Source organism: Miscanthus floridulus, chromosome 15 (genome assembly GCF_019320115.1).
Source record: "Miscanthus floridulus cultivar M001 chromosome 15, ASM1932011v1, whole genome shotgun sequence".
NCBI lineage: Eukaryota > Viridiplantae > Streptophyta > Magnoliopsida > Poales > Poaceae > Miscanthus > Miscanthus floridulus.
The window spans coordinates 43166418-43180775 of record NC_089594.1 but is presented as its reverse complement, the minus strand read 5'-3'; the positions used below and the strand labels follow the sequence as shown (position 1 = coordinate 43180775).

The window sequence follows — 14358 nt, the reverse complement described above, 5'->3', positions numbered from 1 at the left end:
TCTTGGGTTTCACCGAGACTGCCGAGATCTGGAACTCCAGGGCCTGCATGATTGGCCTCATCGGCACCTTCCTTGTGGAACTGGTAATGAAGGAATTCACTACATTGTCTAAATGTTTGGAGTATTGCTTGTACTTGAGTTTCTGAAGGTCGGCTTCTTAAATCAGGTCGGCTTCAGATAATTGGGGTGGAGGTGGGCAAGGGTCTGGACCTTCCTCTTTAATAGCCATAAAATTTTGATGTGACTGGATACAAGATCAGTGAACGACTGTTCTTTTTACTGAGAAATGCAAAATAAGATATCTTCAGGGATTATGTTTAACCTCACGAAGTTCAATCATGCATTTTGTCAGGGCATTTTCCTTTTAAATATTACAAGGATAGCACATCCGCATATCATATACACACCCCGAGTGTATCTCATACCAGAAGCCTATGCAAATTAATCGCCGAGAAGGCAACTGCTAGCATGTAACATATAAGCACGCGGCACCAATTTGGTCAAGGCATCTCCAGCAGAAGCAAAATTTAAACGATGGCGCAACAAAGCCATCTTGTATATTTATAGAACCTTTTGTTAAATCGGACAAGCTTTGCGCTGTTACATTACATGCCCTGTGCTTCCAATTGTATGGTAAGTATAAATGAAACAGTGAACACCATTGAACTTCTGTTAAGTACAATGGGTAAATGGAAAACTAAAAGCCAAGAGTAATCCAACAGCAGTCACGCATACGACCCCCCATGGGGAGTGCACCAGTTATCACCAATCAGCAGAGCTTCATTGAAGCAATGCTGTTCGCAAGTGCCATTGCTTCCTTGAGCTGAGAAGCGTCACTTCCCTGCAGTAAAGGAATCGCAGAATTGATTTAGGCATTTATTACTTGATGACTTGCACTCGAGACCATAGAACATTCTAGGAATGGATTGCTCACTCACCTGGCCCTGGGCGATGCCGTTCTTGCCGCCACCCCCTCTTCCCTTGAGTGGTGCAATTGAAGGTGTTAGCCAGTCCAACACCTTGAAGCCGCTAGGAGCATTAGGAGGCACACCAGCATTGATAACAGCTTTGTTTGATGCCTCATCAGTGCTGAATAGCATTATAGGCAAACCCTGGGCCAAGACATATCCAAAAGTTCACCAGGATATCTAACGACTTGAGATGGGATAAAATAGTTCTACTACAACATGCCATGTACTCCCTCCGTACTCAAAAATAAAGTCATTTTGAACAAGGCTTGGGTCAAACATTGGGAATATAAATCATGAATAACTTTTAAGTTGTTGAGTTTGGAAATGTGAAAGCCATATAAATAGATTTGTCTTGAAAAATATTTTCATAAAAATATACATATATCACTTTTTGATAAATATTTTTATAAAAACAAGGAGTCAAAGTAATACTTTGGAGACCGTGTCGCTGTCCAAAACGACTTTATTTTTTAGTATGGAGGGAGTATACTATAGCAATTTACTGACTAACATGATTTTAACAATAAAGCGAAAATGAACAATGTAAGTACCTTCTTGTCCATGACTTTGATAACCGCCTCCCGGACAGCCGTGGTATCCAGACCCACATCGACATGAGTAACACAAAACGGCTTATTTCCTGAAAGAGCAGCTTCTGCGGCATCCATTGCAGACTTCACAGCCTTTTGTATATTTTGCTCACCCATTTTCTTCTTTGCCTTCCTAAGTTCATCCTGAGATGTGCAATAGTTATAATCATCCTAAAAGTAAACTATTACTCCCTCCATTCCAAATTGTAGGTCGTTTTGGCTAGATACATAGCTTTTGCTATGCACCTAAATATACACTATGTATAAAAAAAATAAAAATGTCTTACAATTTGGAACAGAGGGAGTAAATTACTCGGTGGTAACTTTTTATTAAAAAGAGAACATAAATGTCGTAGGTGATTCTTCTTTCTTAAACATGAGCATATATATGAAATCCGAAATAGAAACATTTACAGACCTCTAACTTTGAAACCTTGCCTCTCAAATCAGCTTTTTTTGCAGCAGGGATAGCAGCTGCATCCAGCCCACTCTTGATGGAAGCAATTTTCTGATAAAGGGAGATTGATATTAGACGGTAATCTTAGAAATGATATATATATCTCAGCAGAAAAGACAGAAGTCTTCAGTTCCACAGGAGTAATGTACAGATGCAGTCCTTCAACCTGCCCAATGGTGTCGACTAGATCTATAATAAACACTTTAAATGCGAATGTGGTTCGACAATTCCATAACACTCATGCATTGCAGTCATTCTACAATTTGCATCAAACCATCTAGTCTATATCTATATATACCTCCTATTAAAGAGCGGAAGTATCTTCCGTCACTTTCTCCAAACCATCTATCTCTGACTCCTCTTCCGTCAGTCAGTCATCCCTCACATCTCTTTGAACAAGAGTGCCATGTTACCTATATCTACATCTATAGATAATATTAAAGTGCAAAAAGTTATTTCCTCCGTCTCACTTTCTCCTCCGCCATCCATCCATCCCTCAGTAAGTCATCCATCACTCTCGCCTTTCTCTCTTTAAGTTTGGACCTGCAAAATCTTTGTCGGCACTGCACTACTATGTCATGGCCAGGCCGACGGAGCCCGTTTGTGTCGTGGCATGTACGTGGTTCGCCCTCCACCTTTCTTAAACTCACAACAGGTGCACACAATATCCACATATTTAAGTTTGGGTCAATCTCCAATCAATTTTCTATATGGGATTTATATCACTAACATTAATACTTTATAGCACTAACATTAATTGCAGGCCATGGAATCTACTTCCTCCGTCCCAAAAACAATGGTTAAAGTGCCAAAAGTTGGACCAAATATATATAGATAAAAATATTAATTAACGCCAGATAAGAATACTATGAAAATATCTCATAACAAATCTGATGATACTTAATTGATATCATAAATATTGATGCTTTTTTATATATAGTTATTAGTCAAACTTAAGAAACTTTAACTTGGTACTGTGCTATAATTGCATCTTTTTCTGGACGAAGGGAGTATTTGATTTATAAGGTTGGGCCAAGCCCAATTAAATCCAATAAAAATAGCTTGCTCATTTTCATTGGCATGAGGAGTGTGCAACAAATTGTACATCCCATTACAACATACTGGCATGTTTGTTAGTGGTTATTAAAGAATAAAACATTACTAATGTAAAACATGCATCAGAACAGCTTTTATTAATGTTGTTTCTTATGCTCCCACGAAAAAGACTACGCCTTGGTCCATTATTGTAGCATTCAACTGATCATGCTATGTCAACACTGCAACTCCAGGAGAGACAATCCCTAAAAAATGATAGAAGCTTGATACCTTTTCCAACAAAGCTCCCTCCAACTGAGCTGCTTCATTGATATCAGAATCAATAGATGATGCCAACTCCATTGCCTGGGTGGCACATCCAGCAGTCACGGCTGTTATCCTCCTAACACCTTTTGCAATACCCTCCTCAGATAAGAGTGCGAATGCTTTAGCATCTCTTGTGTTTGTGATATGTGTACCTGATATATACACAAAATTTTAGATATCATAATCATGAAACATAGAATTACATAGCAGAGAGCTGAAAAGAAACCTCCACATAGTTCAGTCGATATGGATAACCACTCTTTGCTATCAGGATCTGCAAGCAGATCTTCCACTTTGCGACCAACTGATACAACTCTTACTGGATCAGGGTAGATCTACAAAATCAATATGCGAACCCCATTAATAACTAGCCAAACAAGAAATATCAACATTCCATGAGCAAGAAAACTTACTTCACCAAACACAGCACGAAGACCATTTATGCGCTTCGCATCCTCTAATTTTATTTCAAGTGCATATACACCCAGCTCATCCTTTATTTGCTGGTTCACTATGGACTCAATTTTTCTCAAATCTTCAGGCTGGACAGGTTTTCCTGTTATATGAATTAACAGCTGAGTAAACGAGCTCATAAAATTCAGTCAGTGGAATACAAAGGAGCCACAATACCATGAGAGAAATCAAATCTCAACTTCTCCGGTAGAACAATTGAACCCTTCTGGTCAACATGATCACCAAGTACTTCCTATAAATGCAATGGCAGAATCATCAGGAGAGAAAGAGAGCAACTGTATAAATTTTGGACAAGGTAGAAACATACCCTTAGAGCAAAGTTCAACATGTGAGTACACGTATGGTTTGGAGCAATCAGTGTGCGCCGGTTGTAATCAACCTACCAATGGGTTTTTGCCATATTGAAATACGATCGATTACATACGAACTAATTTAGTGCAAAAATGTAGCTAGTAAAAGGTATCACCTTGCATATCACACTATCACCAAGAGACAAAACATTGGAACCTTTTGTAAATGAGCCAATATGTAGAACATAGCCAGCAAACACTTGGACGTTGTTCACATTAAAAGTTCCAAAAGACCCCTCAATGCTCCCAGTGTCAAATATCTTGAAGCCAAAAAATCCATGTTAATCCAAAAGATTAAGCAAATGTATGTCTCAGTGATGACATTTGAAAAAGCAGATAACTTTGAATGTAAACTGCAGTATATTATTGCTGTGATATAATGACATCAAGCTATAGAAGTTATTGAAAGGCAGATAGCCCACAACAATACTAAGGAACTCTAACACACAAGCGCGCACACAAATACAGTGGGTTTGGTGGCTATAAAATGACTTATCATTTTCTGTTTTTCTCTCATATATAGGCAGCCGTGAGCTACAATTGTGGCTGTGATAGCCTCCTAATTAATGCAGAATATTACCCAAAAAATCAGCGTATTACTCCTATCACTCCATGTTGAAATTTAGCTAAAGTAAGTAAATGCTATGAACCTTGACACTAGCATGCACCTAGACACACAGGATTGTTTCCAACAATTACATACTATGTTTCAAGTTTCAATATTAAAAGTAACGTTGAGAACCTTTAGAGCCATGCATCAATGTTCCCACGCTACAATTCTAGTCTCAAGATCAGGAGGGACAGTACAAACTTTGTGTTTCAAATGGTGAAAAATACAGATAAAATAAAGTTAAAAACAGAAATGTTTTAACATGACAATAGTTTGGCAAATTGAAACAAATCCTAGAACAGCACATTTGGATCGAATATACCAGCAGGCAGCAGTAACCATCCAAGAACTGCCTGAAAATAACAATTAAAGAGAACTTGCCAGCCAGACGAGGCTGATATTTCTAAACACTGAACAAGGCTAACGGTTGATGGTGTGAATTTAAAAACACTTAATGCTAGATTTCATATCGCTATTGGATGGATATAGACATGGTGTACCTGGCCACCCTGTTCGGCATAGAAACTTGTACTTTCCAGCACAAGGCCAAAGTCCTCATCACCAGTAGCTGTAGTAATGTATTCTGAGCCAGTATAGATAGCCTTCACCACACTTTCATGTTCCTACAAAATCTTAATGGTAAGATCAAGAAAAGCATAGTAAACATTGGCATAACCCTAATGGTTGATTACAAATATCAAAAGTGTGGGAAGAACCAGAAGTTGAGTATAACTAAAAAAGGCCCGTTTGAATCCATTGGGATTCTGAGGATCGAGATAAAAAAAAAAATCTACGAGCATTCAAACGGGGCAGATTATGGGTAGGATTCTGGGAATCCGACGCTGGGATTCTGGAAATCTCTGTATCTCTCCGAACCCAGATAACGCAGGATAGTACATGTGAAAAGTCATGTTTGCCCTTACCCTTATCTTCCCCTGTTGGCTGCCGTCCTGAATCGTTATCACCTACGCAGCCGCTCTTGCCGCCTCCACCCTGCCCCAGCCACAAGCGCCGCCACTAGTAGGCAACTCGGCTCCACTGATTGGTGCTTCGGCGAGGTTGAGTAGCGTGAACGAGCGGCCTCAAGCCTACTTTGGATGCGGTGTGGAGCGGTGTACGCGACGGCTACCAACGGCATGATGAGCACACATGTTGGATCCCAGGGCGGTCGGAGCCATGCTATCCGATTGGTCATCAGAGCAGCTGTATTCACGGCCATAAGTGGCGGCGCCGGCGCCGGCAAGCCACATCACAGGAAAGCGAACGCCCCAGTGGGTGAGGGAATGGCACAGCGCCGCCTACGCGGGTGAGATCGCGTGATGGTGCAATTCAGATTTACTCGCTGGTATGCACACGCTTCCTCTGTCGTCCTTCCCCGCTACAGATCTGGGCCCATCGCTTCACACTCTACAACATTGGCGACGACATCCACATTACTCTACAGGCTTCCTCACTCCAGGGAGAGCGGACAGGGAACAGGGACTTGGGCTGCTGCTGGTGATGGTTAATCTATGGAGAGGCCTGGGAAGGGACGCGCATCGTGGATCAGGACGCAGGAGCGATTGGATGGTGCAGGGGATATTTGGAGACAAGAAGCAAACCTGGCATGGATCAGAGGTAGTGCGGGTGTGCGGCAACCAACGGGCACAGGGATGGAGATGAGATGCAATTCACGTGGACCTAGGCACTTTGTACGTTCTTATGTTTTCCTTTTCTTAACCACTCTGCTAATTGAACGCAATGCTGATGGGTATTTGGGAGAAACACTCTTTGAAATATCTAGAATCCATAACTAAAAACCGAGGACTCGTACGGCTAGAGATTTTATTATCCAAAATCTGGATTTTAGAATCCGGATTCTAGAATCCCCTACAGGACCTAAGTATAGATGTGTAAGATAAGAAAAGGTATAACTAACCTTGGGCCACAGGAACTTTGGGCTATCATCCGTGCTGGCAAGCCCCTGTTTGCGCAAATGCGCTGTAGCATTCGCATCCATAGCAATAGAGCTTCCTCCAGACTGCAAAAAGAAACATATATAGTAAAAATTGAAGGGATGAAAACAGTTACCATGAAATTCAAAGATAAACAAAGAACAAACATGGACAACAGATTTCAATACCACTAACATATACACATTGGACAATGTTATCAGCATATATAGAAACACAAACAGCAAGAATAATGGGATAACAAATGGCACCACAAGAGACTCTTAGGATTAACTTCTACACTTAGTAGAAACGTAAAAATAACCTTGTTACGAGCATTTCTAGCTTTTTGCCTCGCTTCTTCCATAGAAGCATTAAAACCCTCCTTATCAACAGTCAGCCCGTAGTCGATTGCCATGACCTACACAAAGAAATAAAAATAATACATGATAAACATAAAAATGTTCTAGCAAATTAGCTGGTTAAAAGATAAATAACAAATGTAAAACTAACCTCAGTCAAATCAATTGGATAGCCATAAGTGTCCCAAAGAACAAATGCATCCTGAAAGAATAAATGAACTATTTAAGTACATCAAAAGTAAAGGCATCCCAAACTCAGGAGCCATTTCATAGGGAGGAATGCCTAGCCACTAGCCAGGTCCACTCATGCAGCACAACAATTTTCAGTTGCCAAACAAGCATGTGCCTGGCCCAAATGGTGCAAGAAGCACCCCCTGCCCAAGCTTGGCCCAACAGCTTTAATGGGTCCATAAATCAAATATGCTAATTATGTTGTAATTTGGATGAATGCGTACCTAAATCTTTTGGGATGTACTCTGGATTTATAGATTTTTACTGATGCTAATTATTCAATGTTGTTACATTGTAAAAATAACTAGTCACGGTTATAAATTCCACCATTATTAGCCAACACAAGAAACCTATGCTGACCTAGCCAAATTCCAAAGAAGAAAAAAAGATGGTTCAAACTAGGGGGTAGCCACACCAAACACCATCAATTGGGCCAAGGCAACAATACAAAGGGCCTGCACCCCTCGACACATCCAACTCATACGACATGGCTATCACTCACACTACAGGCTGCCTTGCACCAAACAGCATGGACATGCACCCACAAGCCATAGATTTGGGTTGTGATAGTTGGGTGTTCAGGCCAGGCTAATGAATTCACCCTGAAAATCACACCCTTAAATAGTTCAGGCAGGGCTGTGAATGTGCGGTTAACAAATAAGACTGGATTATCATCCATGGAAAAAGATCTATGCATGACAGTTCTAGAAACATTTGCATCTGACTCAATGAGAAGAAAGGAACTCCTTCATCACCCCCCGCCCCCAACACACACAAAAAGGACTTTCAAGCATTAATTAACAGACAAAGTTAATTAAAAGGACTACCGCAAGCTGCACTGAGACCCATGGGATCATACGGCACAAGCTGTGATGCTTAAGGGCCTGTCTGTTTGAGGCTTTGAGCCTGCAATTGCTAGATTTTCACAGCCCTAGAACCAATCAAGCACCCAGATTGCAATACCAAATTACAGTCCAGACTCCAGACACCACACTGTAACAGCTAGCAATTCCACCATCTAGAAGCTGCTTTTCACAATCTACAGCTGAAACAAACAGGCACTAAATATGATGCCACAATACCAATTTAGATGTCTTGGGCTATTCAGTGGCCACTGTTGCTACAGCAGACTAACAATGGGCAACAAGTACATGTTGTAAAAACACAGAAGAACCCTGCAAACAGTACAACAGAATAGAGGTGCCCTACCCACCTACCTCAGAAAACAAAGCATTTTTATCTTCGAATGAAAATAAAAACAAACGCATTGAAATTCAAAAACCAAAATCACTTGCCTGGCCACTAAGTACAGTTCCACCATTATCCTTAACAGCATCTGCAGCTCTCTTAAATTTTTCATAACCCTGAAAAATACACCAACAGCACTATGGTAAATAGAGGCAAACAATACCAGAAAATAAAACCTACAATAGAAGATTCATGCTTCTAGTGAAATAGAAGATTCATGCTCTAATGAAATAATAAATGGATGTTATAGTCAGAAAAAAAAAACTTTAGGAAACTAATATTACCTTTGCTAGAGTGTTCTCAAAGCTTTCTTCTTCATCTCTAATAATATCTTTGATCTTCTTTTCATTGTCTTTTAACTCAGGAAATACATCACCCATCAATTGGACAAAAACATTTACAAGCCTGTTCAAGAATATTATAATTTCAATAGTAAATCACGTCAGCACTCTAAGGGATATGCATATTAAAAAAAATGAAAGTAGAGCTGTTGATTGGATATTTTATTAGAGACAGATCCATTCCCAGGTTTAGTAGCATTACAAAGTAATATATATACAATACATAGTGATATGGAGCATTAGCTATTTTATGTCCATACATGTATATCTAATATACTTAATATACTTAATACTGATGCTCAAATCCTAGAACTACTCCAAATTCTCAACATATATCACTATACTTATATGTTATTGCACCTTCATGACACATATCACAGCTCACAAATGCTACGGCACTGTATTTTTGAAAATATAACCCACTGCAGTCAGCGAGTGATTTATATGGGAAAATCTTTTTTTCACAAAGAAAAGGAACCTATACATCTACCATCCATGAATTAATTATCATGTATCAACCTTCAACCTCATTTCACCTCAATTTGATATTGATGTCAAATCTAGTAAACATTTACAGAATATATGTTGCCAGTACTCAGTACACCCAAGAAACAGCAACCACCGAATAAAAACTGGTGAATATATTTAGTAATTAATTGGTCCATAGTACATAAGCAAAACTATAAGAAAATATATTTAGTAATTGATTGGTCAATAATACAACACTAAACATGTGTAAAATCAATAAAATAAAAAAGCTAGCTTTCTTGATACTCAAGAATACAACATCCAGTAAGAAATAGTGTTGTTTTCAAAACGGAAGTGGAGGGCTAATCAATTTATACATTGATAATCAAGTTACGGCAAATAAGATTGGCAAAACAAAATGCATTACTAAGTCTCTGAAAATATATTCCAACCAGTAGAACTATCCTGGGGCAAGAATAAAATAAATACAACACCAGTACCTAAAACAACTGGCAAAAATTGCATACCCTGAACCAAGAGTAAAAGTATCACAAGGTAGAAAACTTTTGTGCACAAACATCCAAAATCTTACTTTCACTTGAGTGCCTTACTTCACAATAAACATAGTAACTTTACCAATTGTATAATGAGCACAAAGCTTATCCTTGTCGTCATACCATATGGCAACATCCATCCCTCTCAAACATATATTTGTAGCATTCCGTGTTCAAAAAGAGTGCAAACATATTGTTCTAGATAAAGGCAAGGCATATTACACACAAATCAACGGCTTGTTTCTTACGAGCTAAAAAATCCTTGCTTTGCCTTCAATTTCTGATGACCAAAGTGAACAGCTCGCCTAAGTATGCGCCTCAGAACATACTCTCTTCCCTCATTACCTACAGATGAACTCATATTAATAGGGGGGGGGGGGGGGGGGGGCGCGGAATACATTCTGCAATAGATAACAAAGCCCTAGAAGCATAATTGAAATAGGAAAAGGAAAAGTGTTTAAGAATGAGTTCACACACCAGGTTGGGAACCATCAGCAATAGCAAAAGAAAGGGTTCTTATGTGGTCAGCAACTACTCTGTAAGCCATATCAACTTTGCCAATATCATCAGAACCTACTTTACCAGAGTATGGCTGAATTCCATCGCCAGCCAACTGCATTTACATGTTCGTACAAAATTATCAATGCATATCCGTAGAATACGATATCTAGATGCACTCCTGTGCAAAAACATAAATAAAGTAACTTGAAGTATGATGCGTGCAGATGGCAAACATACTTGGTGGATGGCATCAAATATTGGCATGAATACATCTGTATCATAATTGCTCATTTTATTCTGAAGGATAGAAGTTAAACGCTCAAAGCCCATCCCAGTGTCCACATGTTTTGCTGGCAAAAGTCTCAATGTGCCATTTGCCTCCCTATTGAACTGAAAATGAAACCACTACATCAGTACATAGAAAGAATTAACAAGTATGAAATGTGGCACTTAGGATTAATAACTACTTAAAGAAAAGATAAAAAAGAATGACATATTGACCTGAATGAATACAAGGTTCCATATCTCGATACAAGTTGGATCATCATTGTTAACTAAGGAAGCAGCATCACGGTTGCCAATACGATCAAAATGAATTTCAGTACATGGCCCACAGGGACCAGTGTCACCCATCTCCCAAAAGTTGTCCTGTTCAAGCAATGCATTTCAATTGTTTGTTATGAATCAAATAGAAAATAAAAAGAATATTAAGACTAGTAACAACAAAACCTTTTTGTCCCAAGCACGTTGGGCTAGGCTAGAGATGAAACCCAACAATAGCATCAGGAAAGAGCATAAAAAGAGGTAGGCCTACAATGCCATTAGCTTCGACCAATAAACACATGCACTATACCTTGCAGCCGAAAGGCAGAACCTTTTCTTTCGGTAGATATTTCAACCAAATGTTCTTTGATTCAGTATCAGCAGCAAGACCAGATTTCTCATCACCACCAAAGTATGTGGCATAAATTCTATCAGTGGGCAATTTATATACCTGTGAATACATGACATAGCAATCAGTAGGTCATAAAAAGGTGGGAGGTATTATTTTCATAAACCAGTTGGTAATTTTTACCACCCTCTGTCCTAAATTATAGGTCGTTTTGGGTTTTCTAGGTACATAGCTTTTGCTATGCACCTAGATATACGATATGTCTAGATAAGTAGTAAAAGTAGTGTCTCTAGAAAAGCCAAAACGACCTATAAATTGGAACAGAGGTATTACATATACAAATCTCCCATCATTTAATTTCCAGTTTATTTGCTACCGAAGGCTATACTATTTCAATGAGACCATAGTACTCACTCCTGTAATTACCTATTTATAACGGACTATAATCATTCAAAGTGCAATTTGATCATCACAATCAGCTCAGAAACACCAGCACTGAAACCATTACACGCAGACAAAAATTGAGCACATTTCCTTTCAAATTTAAAACAGAGGTAGCTAAGCTTAGAATCAGCGAAAAATAGTATGCTTCTTACGAATTTGTGGGAATTTCAGCTCTAAACAACCAATTAAAGGGCATACCCAGTGCAGAGAGCGCTCTGTGCGGGGTCTGGGGAAGGGTGTAAGCGGCAAGCCTTACCCTCGCCTGTGCAATGCGAGGAGACCGCGACTCAAACCCGGGACCTTCCGGTCACATGCGGTAAGACTCTACCGCTTGCACCAGGCCCACCCTTCAAAAAAAAAAGTCCATCTTGTTATATTTCTTATATATATATGCCTCTGACCATTGGAATACCAGATCACCACACAAATCAAAAACCCATTTTAATCATCCTGTGTCTACCAAATCATTGAAACACTGAAATACGTCAAAAACCCATGTTTCGTGCAATGGCCCCAACTTTCCTTACCATAAGCAGCTCCCTCCTAAATCTGCATGCAGCCTCGAACAATCCCATGGAAATCCAATTCACTAGCCTCGAAGCAATCAACCCTCAATTAGAATGAATTGGGCAGCAAAGGAGTACCTGGGTGAGAAGCTCCCAGGCCCATCCGATGGCCTCCTCCTTGAAGTAGTCCCCGAAGGACCAGTTCCCGAGCATCTCGAAGAAGGTATGGTGGTACGTGTCCTTCCCCACGTCGTCGAGGTCGTTGTGCTTCCCGCCGGCGCGGATGCACTTTTGGGTGTTGCAGGCACGGCGCAGGCGGCCGAGCGGCGAGTCCGGCGCCGCTGTGCCGAGGAAGACCGGCTTGTACTGGTTCATCCCAGCGTTGGCGAACAGCAGCGTGGGGTCGTCGACGGGGACCACGGGACTCGACGGCCACCTCGTGTGCCCCTTGGACTCGAAGAAGCTGATGAACTGCTCGCGGACCCGCAGGGCCGACCACGCCGGCGCCATAGGAGGCGGGGCGGCGGCTGCGGCTGGGGAAGATGAGGACGATGACGATGACGACGAGAGTCGGATGGCGGCGGCGGGCAAAACCCTAGCTTCGAGATGAGAGAAGACGCGAAGCAGGCGGCACGCGCGTGAAGGGGTCAGCACGGTCTGCATCCACCCATTGAGGCTTCGTGTGGCAAGGACAATAAATAATCACAAATTGAGGCTTCGGATCCCCTGCTCCTCTCGGCGCTGAGCGGCGGCGGCGCTTTGCCCTGCGCGAGTGCGCGAGGCGGCGCGAGTGAGGAACGGGAGGGGCTCGGGTCAGGACTCAGGTCGAGGCGGAGGTGGGCACCAGGCGCGAGTGAGGAGGGGCTCGGGTCAGGACAAAGGTGCCCACCACCACTTGGCGCTGGCGGCTGGCGCGGCAGCCGCCGAGGCCGTCGGGCGGGCACCAGGCGCGGTCGGGATTTGGGGGCGAGGGGCGAGCTCCGACGGACCGACTCCGACGAGGCGAACTGGGGACCTGGGGGCTGGACGCCTGGTGGCTGCGGCAGTGCGGCCTGGGGCTGCAGTTGGGAACCCTAACAATGTTGAAAAGTGCCAGCTGGGGAAGGCCGAAGGGGTCAAGGGGGCACCTAAGTGGGCTGGGCCACAGCCCACAGAGGCTTGAGAGCTGGGCTGCTGAGCCGTTGGGATCAGGAACCCATTCTACCATGGGAACGTTCCTGCTAAAATACGGCCGCGAAAACGGTCGCTAAAACGGTTCATCCGAATTTGTTCCCGTTTCTACCAATTTTTTGCCACGAAATTTCCTGTTTTCATTTTTCCCGAGTAAAGAGTATTCGATCTGTTCATACGGCCAGACGGTATAGGATTTTCCCATACCGTTTTCATCCCTATGGGAAATCATATCCGACATTTGATTCACGCAAAAGGGAAATAGAGAAGGAAACGGATAGCCAAATGTGCTCAACATTTTCCAGTGATTCTATCCCACCGATGAGGGTGGGTTACGAGTAGGATATCCATGACCAACGACGGTGGTTCTCGACAAAATGAAGGCCGCCCTTTTTGTGAATGGAACCAACGGTGCAGCAAGCCAATGAGGTTGACCTAGGGGGCATCGTGAGGAGCTCGATGTCGGCGACATGGAGAGCATGCGGCCGAAAGGAGCTCGATCTCGGCAACATAGATAGCACGCGACCGAAAGGAGCTCTATCTCGGCGACATAGAGAGCATGCGGTCAAATCCGTGGCTAGATTTGTACGAGTAGGACAAAGGAAGACGACGTGGGTTGGACATCGGAGGAAGACAATGAGCTGTCGCTGAGCTGGGCTAACCTTGACTCGCAAGCGCCGAAGCTGCAGTCCGCCAGAGGTGCCCCTATCTCGCATGCCCAGGAGATGTCAGAGCCACGCTCGACTCGTACGCGTTAGGCCGCTTCGCCGTATAGGCACCTGAAACAATGCTCGCACTCTCATGAAGGCACCGAGAGATGCCCACCAGATGCCATTCGCCACTCACCTCGCGAAACCTGCGTGCGTGCCTGCGCTTATGTGCCTTGCGGCTTTGAA

General features: G+C 42.3%; 1 protein-coding gene across 1 annotated transcript; it reads right to left on the bottom strand.

Annotated features, from left to right (window-relative positions):
* Window positions 1-249: 249 nt before the first annotated feature.
* Window positions 250-13372, bottom strand: LOC136506534 (alanine--tRNA ligase-like). Its single transcript, XM_066501453.1, has 22 exons — window positions 12431-13372; window positions 11304-11444; window positions 10952-11098; window positions 10688-10840; window positions 10427-10562; window positions 10198-10294; window positions 8871-8991; window positions 8634-8702; window positions 7259-7309; window positions 7071-7166; window positions 6733-6834; window positions 5315-5437; window positions 4321-4464; window positions 4162-4233; window positions 4011-4086; window positions 3794-3936; window positions 3607-3715; window positions 3345-3532; window positions 1980-2069; window positions 1523-1705; window positions 939-1112; window positions 250-841 (listed from the first exon to the last, which is right to left on the bottom strand). The coding sequence occupies exons 1-22, from the start codon at window positions 12953-12955 to the stop codon at window positions 770-772; spliced, it is 3012 nt and encodes a 1003-aa protein (XP_066357550.1). The 5' UTR covers window positions 12956-13372; the 3' UTR covers window positions 250-769.
* Window positions 13373-14358: the final 986 nt, after the last annotated feature.

Coding starts and splice junctions, on each gene's coding strand:
- LOC136506534 (XM_066501453.1), bottom strand. CDS start 12,955: ATGCAGACCGTGCTGACCCCTTCACGCGCGTGCCGCCTGCTTCGCGTC. Junction 10,841..10,951: donor GGAACCTTGTATTCATTCAG/GTCAATATGTCA, acceptor TTTCATTTTCAG/TTCAATAGGGAGGCAAATGG. Junction 1,706..1,979: donor GCAAGGTTTCAAAGTTAGAG/GTCTGTAAATGT, acceptor TGCACATCTCAG/GATGAACTTAGGAAGGCAAA.